Below are 20,132 nucleotides of genomic sequence, written 5' to 3' on the forward strand. Positions count from 1 at the left end.
TGGAAGTCATCACTCTCATCCTTACGAGAAGAAAAAGCTGAACAAACTCAAAATCAATAACTTATCTTGGGCAAAGCTCCATCACAAAATCTGGAGAGAGAAACAAACCCAGAGAGTCACAGCTGAGATCTGTGTACCTGGAGCAGAAGCCGCTGGAGCCACAAACTGGTAGCAACACTTAAATAGCAATTTGGACGAACTGCCAAAGGCTGTGTGTGGACTAGCCTGAGAGTGATGGCCACAGTCTTAGGAAGACCCCACACAATCTGAGTGTTACTTTCAGGAACCCCACCAGGTTCTCACAGTGAAGAGTCAATAAAGATCCCCTCACAGCCCTGGACGGCGGAAGGTAAGAATAGCCATTATGGTATAAACCCAGAAACTTCTTCACAACAAAGGCCTGTTCTCCAAGGGAAAAAAACTTTACCAGAGTCTTATCCCACCTGGAGAATGAACACTTCTCTGATTCGAACCCCCTTAGTCTTTCTATCTCAAGGGGTATGGGGGATGAATGAGCAAAGCCAAGAAACACTTATGAAGGTCACACCCCAGAGACACAGGCCCACTGAAAGATTGAGATCTAATCAGAAGATTAGAGACCGCTGGCCTCCCCGATGCCTCCCCACCACACCAACAGGGCTCCAGTGTGACATCAGGTGACAACGGTGGATTATAGCTGAAAGAGCTGTAAGATGCAGACTCTTTCTGAGGAGGAGTGCTGAGGGAAGCCTAAAGTTGAGAGGGGGGGCAAAACCAAGGAAACTGGAGGAGTCTGAAGCCTCCGGCACTTACAGCTACAGCAAACATGACACATGACCCCACTCCAGCCAGATTAACATAAAACCTGACATTAAAGGTCTATTTACCTCAGTTCCTATTACCCGATACATCATGTCTGGCTTCAATAAAAAATTACAAACTATGCTAAAAGGCAAAAAAAAAAAAACCAAAAAACAGTCATAAGAGAAAAGAGATGTTGGAATTATCAGACAGGCAATTTAAAATAACTATGACTGCTATGTTAAAACTAATGAAAATATTAGCTGGTAATAGGAAAATCTGGCCTATCTAATGCCCTAATGAAACAGCAACTCTGCAGAGAGAGTTTCCACAACAGTGAGTACAGTGAGGATGCCACCAGCAAATGGAGGGACAGGTGACAAGCTTATCCCTCCAACAGCCCCGGACATTGCTGCTTGTACAAGTCTTTGATTCCACTTTGTCTTTCATATATTTCCCTCTTCTACACGAAGGGCAAAGCCTGACACTTAAATGATTTCCTAGGCAGGCAGCACAACGTGGCACCTTTTCTACAAATAATCTAGCCAATCAAACATGGAAGCTGCCTCCTTTCAAGAGACATTCTCTAGCTGGGAGCCATTGCATCTACTGCTATCTCTACTGACTTGACTGTGCTCTCTAAAACTTTCCTCCAATTTCCACACCATTTGCACAAGGAACTGTAGGTGCCAGCTCTTTTCAGTCCTTCCCCTTCTCCTGCAGAGGTGGCTGGCTGAAGAAAGTCCTTACCCACCGCACGCATAATCTGTGCTTGACATTCAGAAGTGGGTTAAGGTCTTCACTACTTCTCCCTGAACAAAATTCCAGGCATGCAGATGAGTATAATCCCATCTTTTTTGTCACCTTAAGATTAAAAATTCTTGATAGTCACTGCGTGAGGTTCAGCTTTCTCATGGAATTTCTCCATTTCTTAAAAGATTTCAGATTCTGAATGACTCTTTCTTTCATACATTGACTAGAGGAGTTTGCATTGTTGGGCAGGGAGATGTTAAGAGAAAAAGAGCACTAGATTACAATCTGATTCTTCAGGGTGAGCTCTATTCTTTTTTCAGGTGTACATCTTATATTTCACCTTCTGTATAGACTACATTGTGTTCCCCTGCAAAAGTCTAGTTGCCATCCCTTACTGTATACATGCATCCCTTTATCCCTTTCACCCCTCCACCTGCTCTTCCCCCCTGGTAACCACCAATCTGTTCTCTGTATGTATGTATTTGTTTATCTTCCACGTATGAGTGAAACCATATGGTATTTGTCTTTCTCTGTCTGACTTATTTCACTCAGTAATACCCTAAAGGTCCATCCACGTTGTCACAAATGGCAAGATTTCATCTTTTTTATGGCTGAGTAGTATTCCATTCGTCCACACCTCCTTCATCCATTTGTCCATCAATGGGCACTTAGGTTGTTTCCAAGTCTTGGCTATCATGAATAATGCTGCAACGAACATAAGGGTGCATATATCTTTTCAAATTAGTGTTTTCATGTTCTTTGGAAAAATACCCAGAAGTGAAATTGTTGGATCATATGGTAGTTCTATTTTTAATTTTTTGAGGAATTTCCATACTGTTTTCCATAGTGGCTGCACCAATATACACTCTTGCCACTCTTATAAAATATAGTATTGGAGGTCCTAGCCAGAGCAATTAGGCAAGAAAAAGAAATAAAAGGCATTCAAATTGGAAAGGAAAAAGTAAAACTGTCACTATTTGCAGATGACATGATTTTATATAGAGAAAATCCTAAAGAATCTACCAAAAAACTACTCGAAATAACAAATGAATACAGCAAAATTGCAGAGTAGAAAATCAACATTTAAAAATCAATTCCATTTCTATACACTAACAACAAACTAGCAGAAAGAGAAATCAAGAATACAATCCCATTTACAATCGCAACAAAAAGAATAAAATACCTAGGAATAAATTTTACTAAGGAGGTGAAAGACCTCTACACTGAAAACTATAAGACACTGTTGGAAGAAAAAGAAGATGAGACAAAGAGATAGAAAGATATTCTATGCTCATGAATTAGAAGAATTAACATAGTTAAAATGTCCATATTACCTAAAGCAATCTACAGATTCATTACAATCCCTATTAAAATTCCAATTACATTTTTCATGGAAATGGAACAAAGAAGCCTAAAATTTATGTAGAACAACAAAAGACTCTGAACAGCCAAAGAAATCCTCAGAAAAAAGAACAAACCTGGAGGAATCACAGTCCCTGATTTCAAAATATACTACAAAGCTACTGTAGCTATCAAAACAGCATGGTACTGGCAGAAAAACAGACACACAAATCAATGGAACACAAGTGAGAGCCCAGAAATAGAACCACACATCTATGGACAGCTAATCTTTGGCAAAGGAGCCAAGAACATACAAAGGAGAAAGGAAAGTCTCTTCAATAAACAGTGCTGTGAAAACTGGACAGCCACACGCAAAAGAATGAAAGTAGAACACCACGCACAAAAATTAACTCAAAATGGATTAAAGACTTGAATGTAGGACCTGAAGCCATAAAACTCCTAGAAGAAAAAGTGGAACAAATATGCTCTAGGACATCAGTCTTAGCAGTATCTTTTTGAATATGTCTCCTCAGGCATGGGAAGCAAAAGAAAAAATAAACAAATGGGACTACATCAAACTAAAAAGCTTCTGCCTGACAAAGGAAACCATCAACAAAAAGAAAAGACAACCTAACAATTGGGAGAAGACATTTGCAAATCATATATTGATAAGGGGTTAAGATCCAAAATATGTAAAGCACTCATACAACTGAGCAATTAAAAAAAACAAAAAACCTGATCAAAAAATGGGCAGAGGATCTGAACAGTCTTTTTTTTTCCAAAGAAGATATACAGATGGCTAACAGACACATGAAAAGATGTTCAACATTACTAATTATTAGGGAAATGCAAATCAAAACCACAATGAGATATCACTTCATACCCATCGAAATGGCTATAATTAAAAAAGACAAGAAATAACAAGTGTTGGAGATGATGCAGAGAAATGGGAACTCTTGTATTATTATTTAACCATATCCTCAGGGCAAACTTTACTTACAGAATAGTCTTCCTAGCAATTTTAATACTGTACCTCTTTTAACAACGTTTTCTTGGGCTTGCCCTTCTCTTGTGCATAAATGTTCATTTTCTTTTTTGAATTGGGGAAACATTACTACAATCTTCTGCTCTGTTTGGCTAGATAATTCTAGCCCATTCCCATATGCCAGAGCTTTCGTTATCCTCTTAGCTCCATATGGTGTTTGTGCATAGGCTATGTACAAGTTATTCTACTTTAATTAACTGCATGCATTTACACGACCCTGAGAACAAGAGTCTCCTTAAATCTTGTGCCCTGGGCACCTCATTTGCCTCGCCCAAGTCCTGGTCCTGGTGCAAGGGGTGGTTTACCTCCCGATCCAGGGCCCTCGGCCCTCAATGGACCTCCATCAGAATGTCTGCTACCGTCTGTCGTCAGTACCATTTCTACCTGTCATCAGTCATATCACTGTTCCCTCTGCTGTTGTCCCTTTCACTTATTTGTGCCACTCTCTCTTATTTTTCTTTCAAGTGAAAGAACAAAAATTGGCTTCTCTAGCTAACCAGGAAACATCTTTCCTTCTGCAAGATGATCTTCATTCTTCAGGTATGATCTTTGGCTCTTCTTAGCTGTGTTTATTGTTCCAGGGCACAAAGAAGCTGCTCCTTCACTTGACTGGCTTTCTGAAGGAGACCATGTTGAGTTCCAGCCATTCTAAAAGGCAGAGATTTCTGGAAGTTTGGCTGTGGGTGAGAGTAACGACAGCTCTTCGTGGCTTCTCCCTCTATTCATGATCAACAAGGTACCAGTAGATACTATCTCATAACTAAGCCATTTGATCTGCTTTGTTTTTATACAGTGTATATCAGAGCTTTTATGGCAACATTTTTAAAAAGCTACAGTAGCTTCTAGATTCCAGGATTATGATTGTCTTGAGCTCTTCCAATTTAAATAACCTGCTTCTAGTCAAAAATGGTGCAATGAATAGTAAAGTGGCCCTGAATAAAGACCACTATCTGGCACTTCTCCTGTCCTTACACCTCAGGAGTCTGAGTTCTCAGATTAGAAGCCAACAGCTCGGTGCCTGGAGCTCTGGTGTATGGTAGTGTCAAAGGCTGGAGGAGCTCACAGATTTGATTTAAGGCTGCTCCCTGAACTACCCAACCTTCTTTCACTTTGGTTTTCCTGAGAGAGAGCTCAGGAGAGAGCCCCAAAGGGCATCAGCTACAGTTGGTCCTTCTAGCACCTAATTACTCACTAGGAAAAGAAAAATCTAATATATATGCACAGGTGAAACAGAAACACTTAATTTGCTTTTGGCAGGAAACACCACTAGAGAGTCAAGAAGTAATGAATTATGTTGAGGCATCTGAAGACAAAAGATAATCGCTGCCTTCAAAAGACAGATGGTCCTTCACTTCTGAAAAACATACAAGTCTGTTCAACCAGCATCTTTTATGGATGCAATCAGCCAACCCACACTTACTGAGGGCCTACTAGGTGCATGGCTCCACTCTACATGCAGTGGAGAACTCCAACACAAAGAGACGATCTGTGCCACTCTTTCCATCTGCTCTTAACTTTAAAGGTCCATGTGAATCTCTTTTAACTCAACATCTTGCTCTCCAGCAACTCTCTGTGATGGAACTCAGTAGCTCTGGGGGCTGGGGACACAGGGGCAGCTCCTCCACTCCCCTGGCTGTGGGTCTCCATATACAGACTATACAACAGTCAACAGAGTTGAAAATCTGAGGCTAGGGTAAAATAAGAATCTCAGGGATTCACTCTGTTGGTAGGAAATCAGCCCTTGCTGTTCACCCACCCTCATTTAATTACGTTATTTTAAAGAACACATACAGCACTTAAAATGTGCCAGGCACTGTTTTATATGCACTATATATTAGCTCATTTAATCCTCACAACAAGCCTATAAGACAGATAAAATTATTCCTGATTTTAAGATGAGGACATTGAGGCACACAGCAGGTAGGTACCCCGCCCAAGGTCACAGCTAACAAGTGATAGGGTTAGGGCTGGAGCCCAGGTAGTCTACCTCTAGTCTATGCCGTTAACCACTGAGCAAATATTTAACAAAAGGGACTGGGGCATTTATGTCCGTAACATGCCTTCCTGAAGGCAGCCGTACTAATTTAACCAAGAGTCTCTAGGATAGAAGTTAAAGCAACAACAATTGCAACAACAAAAAAGATCTTTAGAATTTATTAAGATATACTTTATAGGCTACATACCATGATAGAATCCTAACTTCAAGAGTAACCTTATCTTTTGCAACACCAGCACCCCTAACAGTCTATAAATGAAGACTGCTAGAAAATTTGCTGAGAGAATCAGCATTTGAAATTTCACTACAATCTTTTCCCGAAATGCGTCCTGGACCTGAAGAGTCAGAGTACGCTGGTGAGGAACCAGCACAGACACATCTCCATCTTAGGGTATGTGAGTGCGCCTCAAAAGCTGTTTGTAAGAGACCACCTACTACAAAGCCCAAAACACCTCTCCCAAGGCAGGGAGATCTGTGCTGCAGAACACGAGAGCCACTAGGCACTTTTGGACACTTAAATTTAAATTAATACAATGAAATAAAATTAAAAGTTCACTTCCTCAGTAACACGAGCCACATAACCAGTGCTCAACAGCCACCTGGGGCTAGTGGCTCCCATACTGGATATACAGAGAGACCATTTCCATCATCACAGAAAGTTCTGTTGGGCAGCATGCATGAGTGAGACCCTCAGTGTGATTTCTTTTTATGCTTTAGTATAAATATACTTAGTGGTAATGATTTCATCTTTTCTTATGAATACACAAAATTCAAATTACACTTCATTTCCTCATAAGATTTCTACTCCCAAGTTCAGTTCCAAGGGGGAGAGTAGATTATTTACAAGCAGACCAAGTAAACTCCTTAGCCCCCAGTACCTGGTACCCAGAATGTATTCTTCTTCCATAATAATGACTGAAAGGTAAAAATCGGGTGAGGAAAAGGGAATTTATTACAAAGTGCAGCAGACAGCAAAAGCAAAGATTTTGTTTATAGACTTTAGCTTCATGTTGGATGTTAAGCTCTGAAACATACACTCAACTTGTTGTAAGGAAGCCTCACAAGAGAGCGTGGCTATCCACACAAACTAATAACCCCATCAGAAAACCAACAGAACATGTGTACCACTAAACAAGGTGGGCCAGACACTTCCAGGCTTTAAAAACAAAGTGCCCACACAAAAACAGGTCAGATACAATGGAAGCCGTGTGGGCCAGGGACAGTGGCACCAAATTTTCCCCTGATAGCAAATCTTTTCTTACAATTTCTAGCATCCTTAAGCTGCATTACTAGGATATTGAAATAAATAAGACTGCTGTTTCATTTCATGTGGGTTCACATGTAATAAAGCAGAAAAGCAACAATAAAACATGAACAGCCCAGCAATAAAGCACTAATTCTAGGTACTTCCACAGCTATGGAATCGAAAATCAAAAATTCTCCTTCTAACCCTTCAATCTGAAGTCCATGAAAGCCTGGGAAGACAGTGTTTATGACCAGTAAAAACTGCCTTTCCCTAACAAAGATCTTTGTTAATTTTAAAAATCTCTTCTCTCTGTCCTTTCCTCCGTTTCTTCTCTCACCATGACTATCTACCCATATGACTTTTAGTAACACAATTAAATTTTTGTGAAATCTTGTGAAATAGAGCTTTCTTTTTATTTCAGATGAATGAGGTATTATTTACCAAGCAGGGCTAATAGGAATCATTAATGCCTGGTCATTTTAAGTTGTAAAAATACCTTAAGCTCCTCAGAAGATGCAAATTTTTTTAAAAAGTGAAATAGTAATAATTAAATTACATACTTGTGACTTCTTGTAAGAAATCCAAACACGGTCGACTACTTCCAGAAATACTTATTGAAACAGCCAATGGGGTCTGCCCTTCATAGTTCCGTGTGTTCGTGTCCGCTCCATAATTATATAACATCCGTGCACAGAGCACATCATCCCTAAGGGCAGACAAATGTAAAGGAGTCTGTCCATCTTCTAAGCGACCCAAGTTTGTGTCTGCTCCTCTCTGAAGGAACATTCGGCAATAAGAGTGGTTGCTTTTGATCACAGCATATCGCAACAGGAAACCGTTCTGAATGTCGATGTTGGCATTGTGGTCCAGGAGGATTTTCACACAGCTTGATCTCTCTCGGATAATGGCGAGCTGAAGTGGCGTTGTACCTTTATCACTCAGTGGGTCGACCTCAGCCTTGAACTCTAGTAGGAGTCGGACAAATGAGTCCCTACCGTAGTGAGCAGCCACATGGAGGGGAGTCCAGCCATCATTGCTTTTTGCATTAATGATGTCACTCCTGTATTCAGATTCTAACATCAAGCGTGCGATCCGGGCCCGGCCGTGCATGGCCGCATAATGAAGAGCAGTGAAGCCTCCGATTAAGTCCTTAACTGTGGGATCAGCTAGAGTTAAAATCAAAATGAAAACATTAGCAGACTCTAAGACAAAACAACAAACTCGACCACGGCAGAGCACATTTTAGCCAATTCTCATATAAAATGTGAAACTATTAAACATTATAATGAACATCAACTACTTCTTTTCTCAGTTTAATTGAAGTATAGTTTTAATGGAAAATAAATTCTAAGAGAAAGGTATCAAACCTGGGTTAATAGAATGAGAAGGACTTACAAAATGTTTCAAAGATGTATACAAAACAGAGTTCAGGTCACCACATCCCCTCTCTTTGCTGATTTAACCAACTGCTTTTGGCTACTCAACTCCTTCATCTCTGTCTTGTTTCATGTTTCTGTTCTGTTTTAACTTTTTGTTTTATTTTCTCTTGTGCTTCTTCTTGGTCTTAAGGAGAAGCATGTGTAGCAACATCTGCTGTTCTAAATTACGGATGTACTGTGGTCTGGCAGACTGTGTTGTTTTAGGATGTATTAGGTAAAAAAAAAAATTTTTCTGTGGTCTGTAAAAATTGCAAAGCATGTAAGATATATGTTAAGTGATCTGGATAAATCATGTTTCCATAAGATAAAAGTCTATTTCAAATTCTTAGTTTTACAAGAACTTTGGACTTTGTAAGAATTAAACAGCACTTCGTGTGAAAAATTGGGAGAAACCTCAGCACTGTATAAATAATATTTTCTAAAACAGTTCCAAAACAGTCTCCTAAATTGACTGATTTCTGGGAAAAAAAATGTTAAAACAAAAAAGAAACTACAAGGATTATCTGCTAGTGACTCAAGTCACAAACTTTTGTCACTTGCCCCAGATCTTCCCTGAAGTCCAGGGTCAGCTCTGCATGGCTCTCACCCCACTGGCCTTCCTGTGGAGCGGGCAGAACAGGGGCAAGAACTGCTCCCCCATACTATGTCGGTCACTTCCTGGAGGCCAGCAAGTCCAAGTGAACATAAATTGGTCAGATCTAACTACCCAGGATTAAAACGCTTTCTTCTTATAAAAGTCACCCTTAAGTTTTTGTTTGCTCATTAAAGAGAAAAACTCAAAGTGTTTGTCAAGCAAACAAAAAAATTTCCAAAGCTGTATGATTAAACATTTGTGTACTGTTTAGTAAAATGTTACTTAGTTCTAAAATATATTATGACAGCTAGGTTTCTTAGAAAAATCTGAGGCAAAACACTACCTGTAAAATAATAATACTATGGAGAACAAAACTTTCAGTTAAGTAGTTGCTAAGGAACCCTATAAGAAATAACATTTTTAAAGTAAGCTATATCAGTTGGATTTATAAAATGATTTAATATAAATTGAGAGTACACAATAGTAATATTACTTTTATCCATTTAAAGAAAATAAGGGTATCATACCTGCCTTGGTCTTCACTAAAAGAAAAATATACAGTACCTATTTACTATGTGAGTTAAAAAAAAAATGAAGGTAAGGACATTTTAACAAAGCACTTTGCTGCCATCTACTGGTAAAGCATGAACATGAGCTACTAATGTTTCCATTCGACAGGACACTGAGCCCTCAAGTCTGTTTCGGATACCTCACTTACCTAAAGGACACTAAGTGCAGACAGGCAAGAAATCTAAAAGAACTCCTTCCATTCAAATCAAACAGTAAATCTTGCCAAGATGTCCATTTCTAATCTATACCTGACTAATCAACCGCTTCCAGACATTCTCTCTTAATCTGCTAGTGAAATTTAAGAATACCTTCTTTCACTTCTTCCACCTTTCATACACCAGGGGTGCCTTTAAATGTGCCAGCCAACATTCCTATGTGCATCCTATAGTTGCGCTAATTGACAGTAAAATTAAAATCATGTTACATGAAATTGGACTTGCATCTTTGGTTTTTCACTTTAGGTCTTTTTTAGATTCTACTTACATTTTGGTGCTATGCTGAGCTAGAAAAAACAAAGATTAACAAATCATAGCAATGATCTGCTTAGTCTCAGTAAAAACCATTAAAACACAATGTCTGAGCACACACTAGAAACATAGCACAGAACCAAGAGCTTTAGGGTAACAACGCATAAAATCTGTATAGTTACTATCTGTGAGGAATGAACAAATGGGAGATCTAAGACAAATGAAAATACAAATAAAAATTAATTTAAGGATTATTATTAGCCAATGTAATAAGATAAGAAAAAGATCTCACTTGTAACAGCAAGAGTAACTATAAAAAACATAAATACAAATTTAGTAAGAAATGTGCAAGGCACATACAAAGAAAATTTTGAACTGAACTCACTTCATGCATATCTGCTCAAATGTCCCTTCATCAGAAACGCCTTCCCTGAACACTAAGATGGCAGCCCCACCAACCTTCTACTTTGTCCCCACAGAAACATTTCTTTTTCCAGGCGCAACCTATTTTAAACAACTTGTAGCATAGTCTGAAGAAAACCATTTAAATATATTGAAAGATTTGAATTTATCAATAAAAGTAAATAAACATTCCCTAACAATATGGTTTCTTTTTTTCCAACATCTTTATTGAGGTACAATAAAATCCACCCATTTTAAGTGTACAGGTTGATGAACTTTGACAAATTGTATAGAGTCATGTAACCATCACAACAATCAAGATATTTCCACCATCTCAAAATGTTCCTTCCTACCTCTTTACAGTTAATTCCATGACCTGATGCTGGGCCTCAGGCAAGCACCAAAGTTTTGCCTTTCTAGAATTTCATGTGAATGGAATCATATAGTATGCAGACTTTTGTGTTTGACTTATTCCACTTAGTGTGATGTTTTTGAAACTCAACCATGTTGTTGTTGTATCAAAAGTTCATTCCTTTGTATTGCTGAATAGTACTCCATAATATGCAAATACAATTATCTATTCACCAGCAGATGGACAATTGGGTTATTTGCAGTTTGAGGCTACTATGAATAAGGCTACCGTGAACATTCATACACAAGTCTGTATGTGGATATATATATTTCCATTTCACGTGGGTAAATACCTAGGAGAGAACTGCTGGGCCACACATTAAATGTACATTTAACTTCCTAAGAAATTGCCAAACTATTTTTCAAAGTAGCTATATAGTATTACATTTTCACCAGCAATCTATGAGAGTCCCACTGTTCTACATCTTCACTAATACTTGCCATCATTAGTAATTTTAACTTTACCTATTGTAGAAAGTGTAAAGTAGTAACTTATTGGGGTTTTAATGTACATTTCCATGATGACTAGTGATACCTGGCTTATTTATGTACTTTTGTAAAGTGTCTGTTCAACTCATTTACTTATTTTTATTGGGCTGTTTTTCTCATTATTGAGTTTACAACTTAATTGTGTATATATGCCCTTTGACAGATATGCTTTGTAAATATTTTCTCCTAGTCTGTTCTTGCCTTTTCATTTTCATACTGAGTCTTTAAGAACAAAAGTTTTTAATTTTGATGAAGTCAACTGTCATTCTTTTGTTTTGTGCTTTTTATGTCCTGTTTAAGAAATCTTTGCCCAACACAATGTCACATGGATTTCCTCTGTTTTCTTCTAGAAGTTTTATACTTTTAACTCTTATGCTTAGGGCAATGATCCATTGCTAGCTGATTTTTGTGTAGAGTGAGGTCAGATCAAGCCTCACTATTTTCCATATAGATATCCAGTTATTCCAGCACAGTTTGTTGAAAAGACTATCTTTTCCCCAATGATTTATCCTGGTGTCTTTGTCAAAAACTAATTTACCACTCAAGTGTGGCTCTATTTCTGAACTCTATTGTGTTCCATTGATCTAAAAGTCTATCCACGCACCAAGCCCAGATTGTCTTGATTACTGGAGCTTCACAGCAAGTTTTGACAGCAGGTCACTATGCCCTCAACCTTTTTTAAAGCTGTTTTGGCCAATAAATTTTAGAATCAACTTGTCAACGTCTTCAAACAAGCCTGCTGGAATTCTGACTATAACTATACCGACTCTAAAAATGCAAAGCTCTCCAAAACAATCTAAATAACATCAATTCTTTGAAGCCATGAATATGCAATATCTATTTTGTTTAGGTCTTCACTAATTTTCCTCACCCATGTTTTATAGTTTTCAGTGTACAAGCCTTGAACTTCTTTCATTAAACTTATTACTAAATATTTTAAGTTTTGTTGCTCTTATAATGAATTGTTTTTAAATTTCATTTTCAATATGTTAACTGCTGGTATAGAGAAATAAAACTGATTTTTGTATATTGATCTGTGTATTCTGTAATCTAGCTAAATTGACTTTTTAGTTCTAGTACATTTTTGCAGATTTCGTACAGTTTTCTACATACACTATTATGTTCCCTACAAATAAAGACGGTTTTACTTCTTCCTTTCCAATCCATAGGACTCTTCTTTGTTGTTCTTCCCTTATTCCAACAGCTAGAGTCTACAATAGAACATCGAACAAAAGTGGTAAAAGCAGATACCCTTGACTTGTTCCTGTCTTAGAGGGAAAGCATTCAGCAGTTCACCATCTACTGCGACGTAAGTGGCAGTTTTTCACAGCTGCCCTTCCTTAGGTTTCAGAAGTCACCTTCTGCTTCTGGTTTGCTGAGTCTTCAGGACGAGTGGTTATTTTACATTATCCCATGCATTTTTTCCATCTATTGAAATAATCATTTGGTATTTACTTTTGTTTTATTAATATGGGAAATTACCATATTGGTTTTCAGATGTTAAACAAAACTTGCATTCCTCGGATAAATGCTACTTGGCGATGATGTAACACTCTTTTGTATATACTGATGGATTGGATCTGCTAGTATTTGTTAAGGACTTTTGTATCTATTGTCATGAAGGATACTAGTCTATAGTTTTCATTTCTTGCAAAGTCTTGATTCCGTTTTGTATCAGGGCACTACAAGCCTCATACAGTAAGTTTGGAATTGTTCCCTCCTCTACCTTCTCTAAGAATTTGGGTAGTATTGTTATTATTTCTTTAATATCTGAAATAATTCAACAGAGAAGCCAGCTGGGCCTAAAGTTTTCTTAGTGGAAAGTTTTAATTATGAACTAAATTTCTTGGATAGATATGGGGCTAATAAATTGTTCTATTTTTTTCTTGGGTCAGTTTTGGCAATTTGTGTCTTTCAAGGAATCTGTCCAATTCTTCTAAATGTCATAAAGGTGTTTATTATATTCCTATTATCCTCTTAATGTCTGTAGCATCTGTAGTGAGAAGTTTTTCCATACTTGATTACTAGTTTTGTGTTTTTTCTCATTTTCTTCATCAGTTTAGCTGGATTTATCACTTTTATTGATCTCTTTGAAAAGCAGCTTTTGCTTTCTGGTTTCATTTCCCCATTTCCAATTTCATTGATTTCTTTTCTTCTTCTTATTTCATCCCTATTTTAACTTTGGGTTTATTCTAGCAGTATATAAAAACTGTTTCCATATACAGTCTCCTTTCCTCTCCCTTCTTTTGTGCTACTATTGTCATATCTATTACATCTTTATGTTAAAAGCTCAATAACAGTTTTATAATTAGTTTTATGTTGTCGTCTTTTAAGAGATGACAAGCAGGGAAAATATATTTATACTGTCTATTGCAGAATGGTTCTAAGGAGGCCCCTCTCATAATCCCTGCCTCTTGATGTTCAAGTCTTTGTGTAATCCTCCTTTCTGAGTGTAAGTGGGACCTGTGACTTCCTTCTAACTAACAGAATCTCTCAAAGGTGATGGAATGTCACTACTGTGATTATGTTATGCTATATGAGGCTCCATCTTGCTATGAGACAAACTATAGAGACTCTGCTTGCTGCCTTGATGAGGTAAGCAGCCATGACGGGAAAGTCCACAGGACAAGAATCTGCAGGTTATCTTCAGGAACCACAGTCAAGCTCCAGTCACCAGCCAGTAAAAGGCTGAGGCCCTCAGTCCTACAAGCACAAGGAAACTAATCTGCCAACAACCTGAGTGAGCTTGGAAGTGGGCTCTTCTCCGGTCAAGCCTGAGAACAGTCTGGCCAACAACTTAAAACTGTGAGGTAACAAATCTATGATGTCTTAAGCTATATGTTTGTACAATTTGTTACACAGCAACAGAAAACAAATACACTGTTTTTTATATTTACTTGCATAATTACCTTTACCAGTGATCTTTATTTTGTGTGTGAATTTCAATTATATGCAGCCTTTTTCTTTCAGCCTGAAGGACTTCTTTCAGTACTTCTTGTAAGGCAGGTCTGAGAGCAACAAATTTTCTTCATTTATCTGGGGACATCCTTATTTCACTAACATTTTTTGAAGGACAGTTTAGCTGGATATAAGATTCTTGGTTGACAGTTGTTTTCAGCAATTAGAGTAGGTCATTCCACTGCATTCCAGCCTTTGTTTCTCATGAGAAATCAGCTGTTCATCTGATGGAGGATTCTGTAATGAATCACTTCTCTAGGTACTTTCAAGGTTTTCTTTGTTTTAGGCTTTCCACATTTTGACTATTATATGTCTAGATGAGTTTATCCTACTGGGAGTTCACTGAGATTCTCAGATGTGTAGCTTAATCATTTTCATCAGATGTAGGAAGTTTTTGGCCATTATTTCTTCAAATATTTTTTCTGCCCCTTCTTCTCTCCCCTCTCTTTTCCGGCACTCCAATTATGCCTCCCACATATGTTGGTATTCTGATAGTGTCCTACTGCTCTACGGGGCTCTGCTTATGTTTTTTTAAATTCTTTTTTCTATATGTTCCTCAGACTGAATAATGTCTATTGATCAATTTTTAAGGTCAGTGATTCCTTCTTCCACTAGCTCAAATCTGCTATTAAGCTCTGTAGCGACTTCTTCCTTTTAGTTATTGTACTTTTCAACTCTAGAATTTCTTTTTGGGGATATATATATAAATTCTATCTCTTTATTGGTAGTCTCTACTTGATGAGTCACTGTCATATTCTCCTTTAACCCTCTGACCATGGTTTCCTTAGTTCTTTGAACACATTTATAATAGCTGCTCTAAAATTTTGTTAACTGAGTTTAAGTTCTGGGCCTCCTCAGAGACACCTTCTGGTTATATTTGCTGTATATGAGCTGTAAGTTCCTGTTTCTTAGCATGTCTCAGTTTTAGACTACATTGTAGCAACCCTGGATTCTGATCCTCACCCGTCCCAGGTGCGTTGCTATTGCTGTTTGTTTCAGTGAATTGCTTAGACCAACTCTATATAGTCTGTCTCCCAAACAGTATGCATCTGCTTATGTCTCTGCTCTATTGTTGTTGTTATCATTATTGGAGCTGCTCCTAGGAAGAACACATTTGGTGAAAATAACTTATGTTTGGCCAATGACTGGTCAGAAGTGGTGCTTAGGCATCTTCAGCCTGTAAGCTTCCTCCCTTTGCCAAAGGGATATGTTTATAGGTTGGGGCACACATTCAATAATTAGGTAATCTATAAGTGTGCCCCAGCTCTCATTTTCTGGCCCCATGTTCAGCTAGGAATGAGTACATAACTGGGATCCTCTCTTAAGCAGGTATGCAACCTCCCAGATTCCCAGGAATACGGAGAAGCATATCAAAGCCCACATGGCTGTCTCATTTACCAGGTCTGCCACTGAATGTGAGGCTACTCTGCTGCTTGCCACAAACCAGAATCACAGGCTCAGGCAGCTGTGTTGTTGGCATTTCCAGATCATTTGCTAACTAGATCAAGCCCACAGTTCTTTTCAACAATGCTCCAGGCATGGGGCATTTCCACTGAGCTCCAAAATCAAGTCAGCCCTCTCTGGCAGCAAGAAGGCTGCCAGCCCTCATGATAATGTGCTAAAGAGATTGTTGGGGGGTGAGAGGATAGATGAGAGCAGCCATTTTGGTTTCAATTTTTTCTCCTTTCTCAAGTTTCTTAAGGTAAAAACTTAAATAACTGATTTGAGATCACTCTTTTCTACTATAAGCATTTAAAGCTATAAAATTCTCACTAAGCACTGCTCTAGTACGTCCCACAAATTGTGATACACTGTATTTTCATTATCATTCAGTTCAAAAGAGTTTAGTTTCCAAATAACTGAGGCTTTCCTACATATCTTATTGTTGTTGATTTCTAATAAAATTCCACTGCAGTCAGAGAACATACTCTTATGATTTCAGTCTTTTAAATCTACTGCGACTTACTTTATTGTCAGCATATGGTTTAACCTGATGTCCATATCATGCACACAAAAAAGAATGTATATTCTGAAGGTGTTGGGTGCAATTTTCAAAAATATCAATTAGGTCAATGTGGTTAATAATGTTTTTCAGGTTTTCTCTAGTTACTGATTTATCTAGTTGTTCTATCATTTACTGAGAGGTGTTAAAATCTCCATCTATAATTGTGAAACTGTCCATTTCTCCCTATGTAAACTTTTTGCCTCATGTATTTTGAAGCTCTCTTACCAGGTGTGTGCACATTTTACGGTAGTTATTCCTCCTAAAGAACTGTCCCATTTGTCATTGTGCAAAATCTCTCTTTGGTTCTGGTAATAGCTTATGTCTTGAAATCTATTTTATATGATATTAATATAGCCACTCCAGCCTTCACATGCTTACATTTGCATGGTACATCTTTATCCATTCATTTACTTTCAACCTATCTGTATTTTTAAATATAAAGTGTATCTCTTGTAGGCAGCATATAATTGAGTTGTCTACTTACCCTTTTTGTTTTTTTGTGTGAGGAAGATAAGCCCTGAGCTGACATCTGTTGCCAATCTTCCTCTTTTTCCTTGAGGAAGATTGTTGCTGAGCTAACATCTGTGCCAATCTTCCTCTGTTATATGTGGGACGCCACCACAGCATGGCTTGACTAATGGAGCTAGGTCCACGCCCAGGATCCAAACCCATAAACCCTGGGCCGCTGAAGCGGAACACAAAAAGTTAACCACTATGCCACCAGGCCAGCCCCTACTTATCCTTTCTGACAATTTCTAGCTTTTAATTGGAGTGTTTAATCCATTAAAGTTTAATGTAATTATTGGCAGTTTAGATTTACCATTTTACTATTTGTCTTTCACTTGTCTCCTCTATCATTCCTCTTCTTCCCTTTACTGCTTTGTGGTTGTTCTATTGGAACATTTTTAGCATTCCATATCACTCTATTGACTTACTAGCTGTACTTCTTTGCATTATTTCTTTTTACTGATCACCGTAAGGGTTGGAATATACACACTAACCTGGTCAAAAACATTACCAGGACTTGTACAAAGGTACTATTATGTGTATTCCATTTGTGTTTAGAAACTCAAATACTTTTGGACGTTACAAAACCCTAAAAGCAGGAAAGTCAAAGTGTGCAAAATATATGTATAAGCACTGTACCCTAGTCCACTCTACATGTGATTACTCTTTTTAAAAGTTTTGGAAAGCACTGAAAGCAATTAGCTAAGTGGCACAGGCACAGGCACACCTGGAGGTCTATAAAACACTTAGGCAGTGTGTCCTAAGTATTAACACAGGAAAGAAGAGCAACAGCGAGGGAGGCAGAAAATCTAGACAAACACCTAAACTGTTGCTAATAATTCACCACAGAATCAAGAGTTGGGGGGCCAGCCCAGTGGCACAGCAGTTAAGTTCACATGTTCCACTTCAGCAGCCCAGGGTTTGCCAGTTCGGATCCTGGGTGTGGACCTATACACCGCTTGTCAAGCCATGCTGTGGCAGACATCCTACATAAAAAGTAGAGGAAGATGGCCATGGATCTTAGCTTAGAGCCAGTCTTCCTCAGCAAAAAGAGGAGGATTGGCAGCAGATGTTATCTCAGGGCTAATCTTCCTCAAAAAAAAAAAAGTGCTACAGAATCAAGAGTTGGAAAGTCAGATGGTACAATGTTTCCAAACAGGATGTCCCCCCAATATACTTTTTCATTAATGAAAAATCAAAAATTTAGAAAAGTAGCAAGGCAAAAAACAGCATCTCCTAATAACTACTGTCAACACTGATCACAGACTTTCAGCTTCTATACATCTTTTAAGATTATACATGATCATAATCATAGTCTAGTTACTTAACTTTTTCTCTAGATTTGGGCACTGAGAATGCCTCCATTTTAAATATATATATAATGAGAGGTGAGATTTTCATACAAAAAAAAAATTCCTGCATTTAAGACTGCTTCCTTGGAATAAATTAACACAAGTGAACTTACTGGGTGAAAAGATCTTCCATTTCTAAGGGTCTAATATATACTACTTACTAAGCTGCTTCCACAAGTGTTTTTTAAAAATTCCTCCAGTCAATGTCCCTGTTTTATCATATTTGGGATTACCACTTACAAAATCTTTCATTTCTGAAAAGCTAAAAATAATTTCTTACCATTCTGCTATGGATTCTTTGATTACTCCCTTATCTCTCTTACTTATTTTTCTGTGTTTCACCAAGAAGACTTTACCCACAGTATCAAGAGGACACCTGAGATGTTTTGCTCAGGTTCTTCTGGGGATTTGCTTTATAGACTTAACCTCTAGAGCTTCAGCTGACTGCCCTTCAGGTCAGTTTGCACAGACACTGAATCTGAAGATAAATATGCACTAACTAAGATATGGTCTCTTCATGTTACTTTCTTGAAATGTCCAACATGGTCTTAGAATTTTTAGGAAGATTCAAAGTGAGAAAATGAAGATAATAATAATAATAATGAGTTCTTAGAATTCCCACTCTGATAATAGAGACTCTTCCCGTAACTCGAATAGCACACTAACCTGGTCAGAAACATTACCAGGATTTGTACAGGGGTACTATTACATGAATCACATTTGTGTTTAGAAACTAATATCTTTGGACATTATGAAACCCTTAAGTGTTCATCATTTTGACTAGGATGTTTGAAAGTAACGCAGCAAAATATCATTTATCAGCACAGACCAATGTTTTATATCTGCGATGTCTAATACGGCAGCCAGTAGTCACATGTGGCTACTGAGCACTTGAAACATGGCTGGTGTGACTGTGAACTGAATTTTTTTAATTTAAATGTAAGTAGCCACATGTACTATCGACAGCACGTGTTTAGATTAAACTAGGAAGAGAGGCTTGCTTTTGTTCCTTTTGGAATACAGTTATCCAACTCAAACTTGCCCATTTTCTCAGTGAAACTGGGTTTCTCCCAGAGTAGCAGCAACTATGGCCTCACACAGCTGTTCCCCAATCAGGTTTCCCCTGTGGGACCATAGCACAGTCACAGGCAGCCTCTTAGCTCTGAGTTTCATGAGCTCTGTGTGATCAATCTTCAGTGGTTTTACAGCACAGGTCTATAGATTTAACAGTGGTAAGATCCAATCCTTTAATATACCTGAGATAAAGAATTTTTAGTTGGATAAGTGGCTTATACTACCTACGCCCCATCTTTTAAAAACTGTATTTGGGGACTGGCCCCATGGTGTAGTGCTTAAGTTCAGCGCACTCAGCTTCAGTGGGCTGGGTTTGGACCCCAGACATGACCTACACCACTCATCAGCCATGCTGTGGTGGCGACCCACATATGAAGTGGAGGAAGACTGGCACCAATTTTAGCTCAGGGCTGATCTTTCTCAAGCAAAAAAAGAGGAAGATTGGCAACAGATGTTAGCTCAGGGCAAATCTTCCTCAAGCGAAAAAAGAGGAAGATTGGCAACAGATGTTAGCTCAGGGCAAATCTTCCTGAGCTAAAAAAACCAAAAAAAAAACAAGAAAAACACTGCCTTTAGCTAATTTTCCCCTGCTCATTTGATAAATGGCAACTCTTTTCTTCCTGTTCCTTAGGCTGCAAACCTCAGTTATTCCTGATTTCTTTCACTCTTACTTCATATCCAATCTATTAGCAAACCCTGTTGGCTCCACCTTCAAGGTATACC

The 20,132-nt window shown here is 38.2% G+C and overlaps 1 protein-coding gene across 2 annotated transcripts in view; it reads right to left on the bottom strand.

Moving 5' to 3' along the window:
* ASB7 (ankyrin repeat and SOCS box containing 7) overlaps window positions 1–20,132 on the bottom strand; it is a 51,431-nt gene that overhangs the window by 12,389 nt on the left and 18,910 nt on the right. For both annotated transcript variants that reach the window (XM_046654260.1, XM_046654258.1), the window contains exon 5: window positions 7,722–8,327. In XM_046654260.1, coding sequence (XP_046510216.1) covers window positions 7,722–8,327 — 606 coding nt within the window. The remainder of the gene's footprint in view (window positions 1–7,721; window positions 8,328–20,132) is intronic.

Source organism: Equus quagga, chromosome 2, assembly GCF_021613505.1.
Source record: "Equus quagga isolate Etosha38 chromosome 2, UCLA_HA_Equagga_1.0, whole genome shotgun sequence".
NCBI lineage: Eukaryota > Metazoa > Chordata > Mammalia > Perissodactyla > Equidae > Equus > Equus quagga.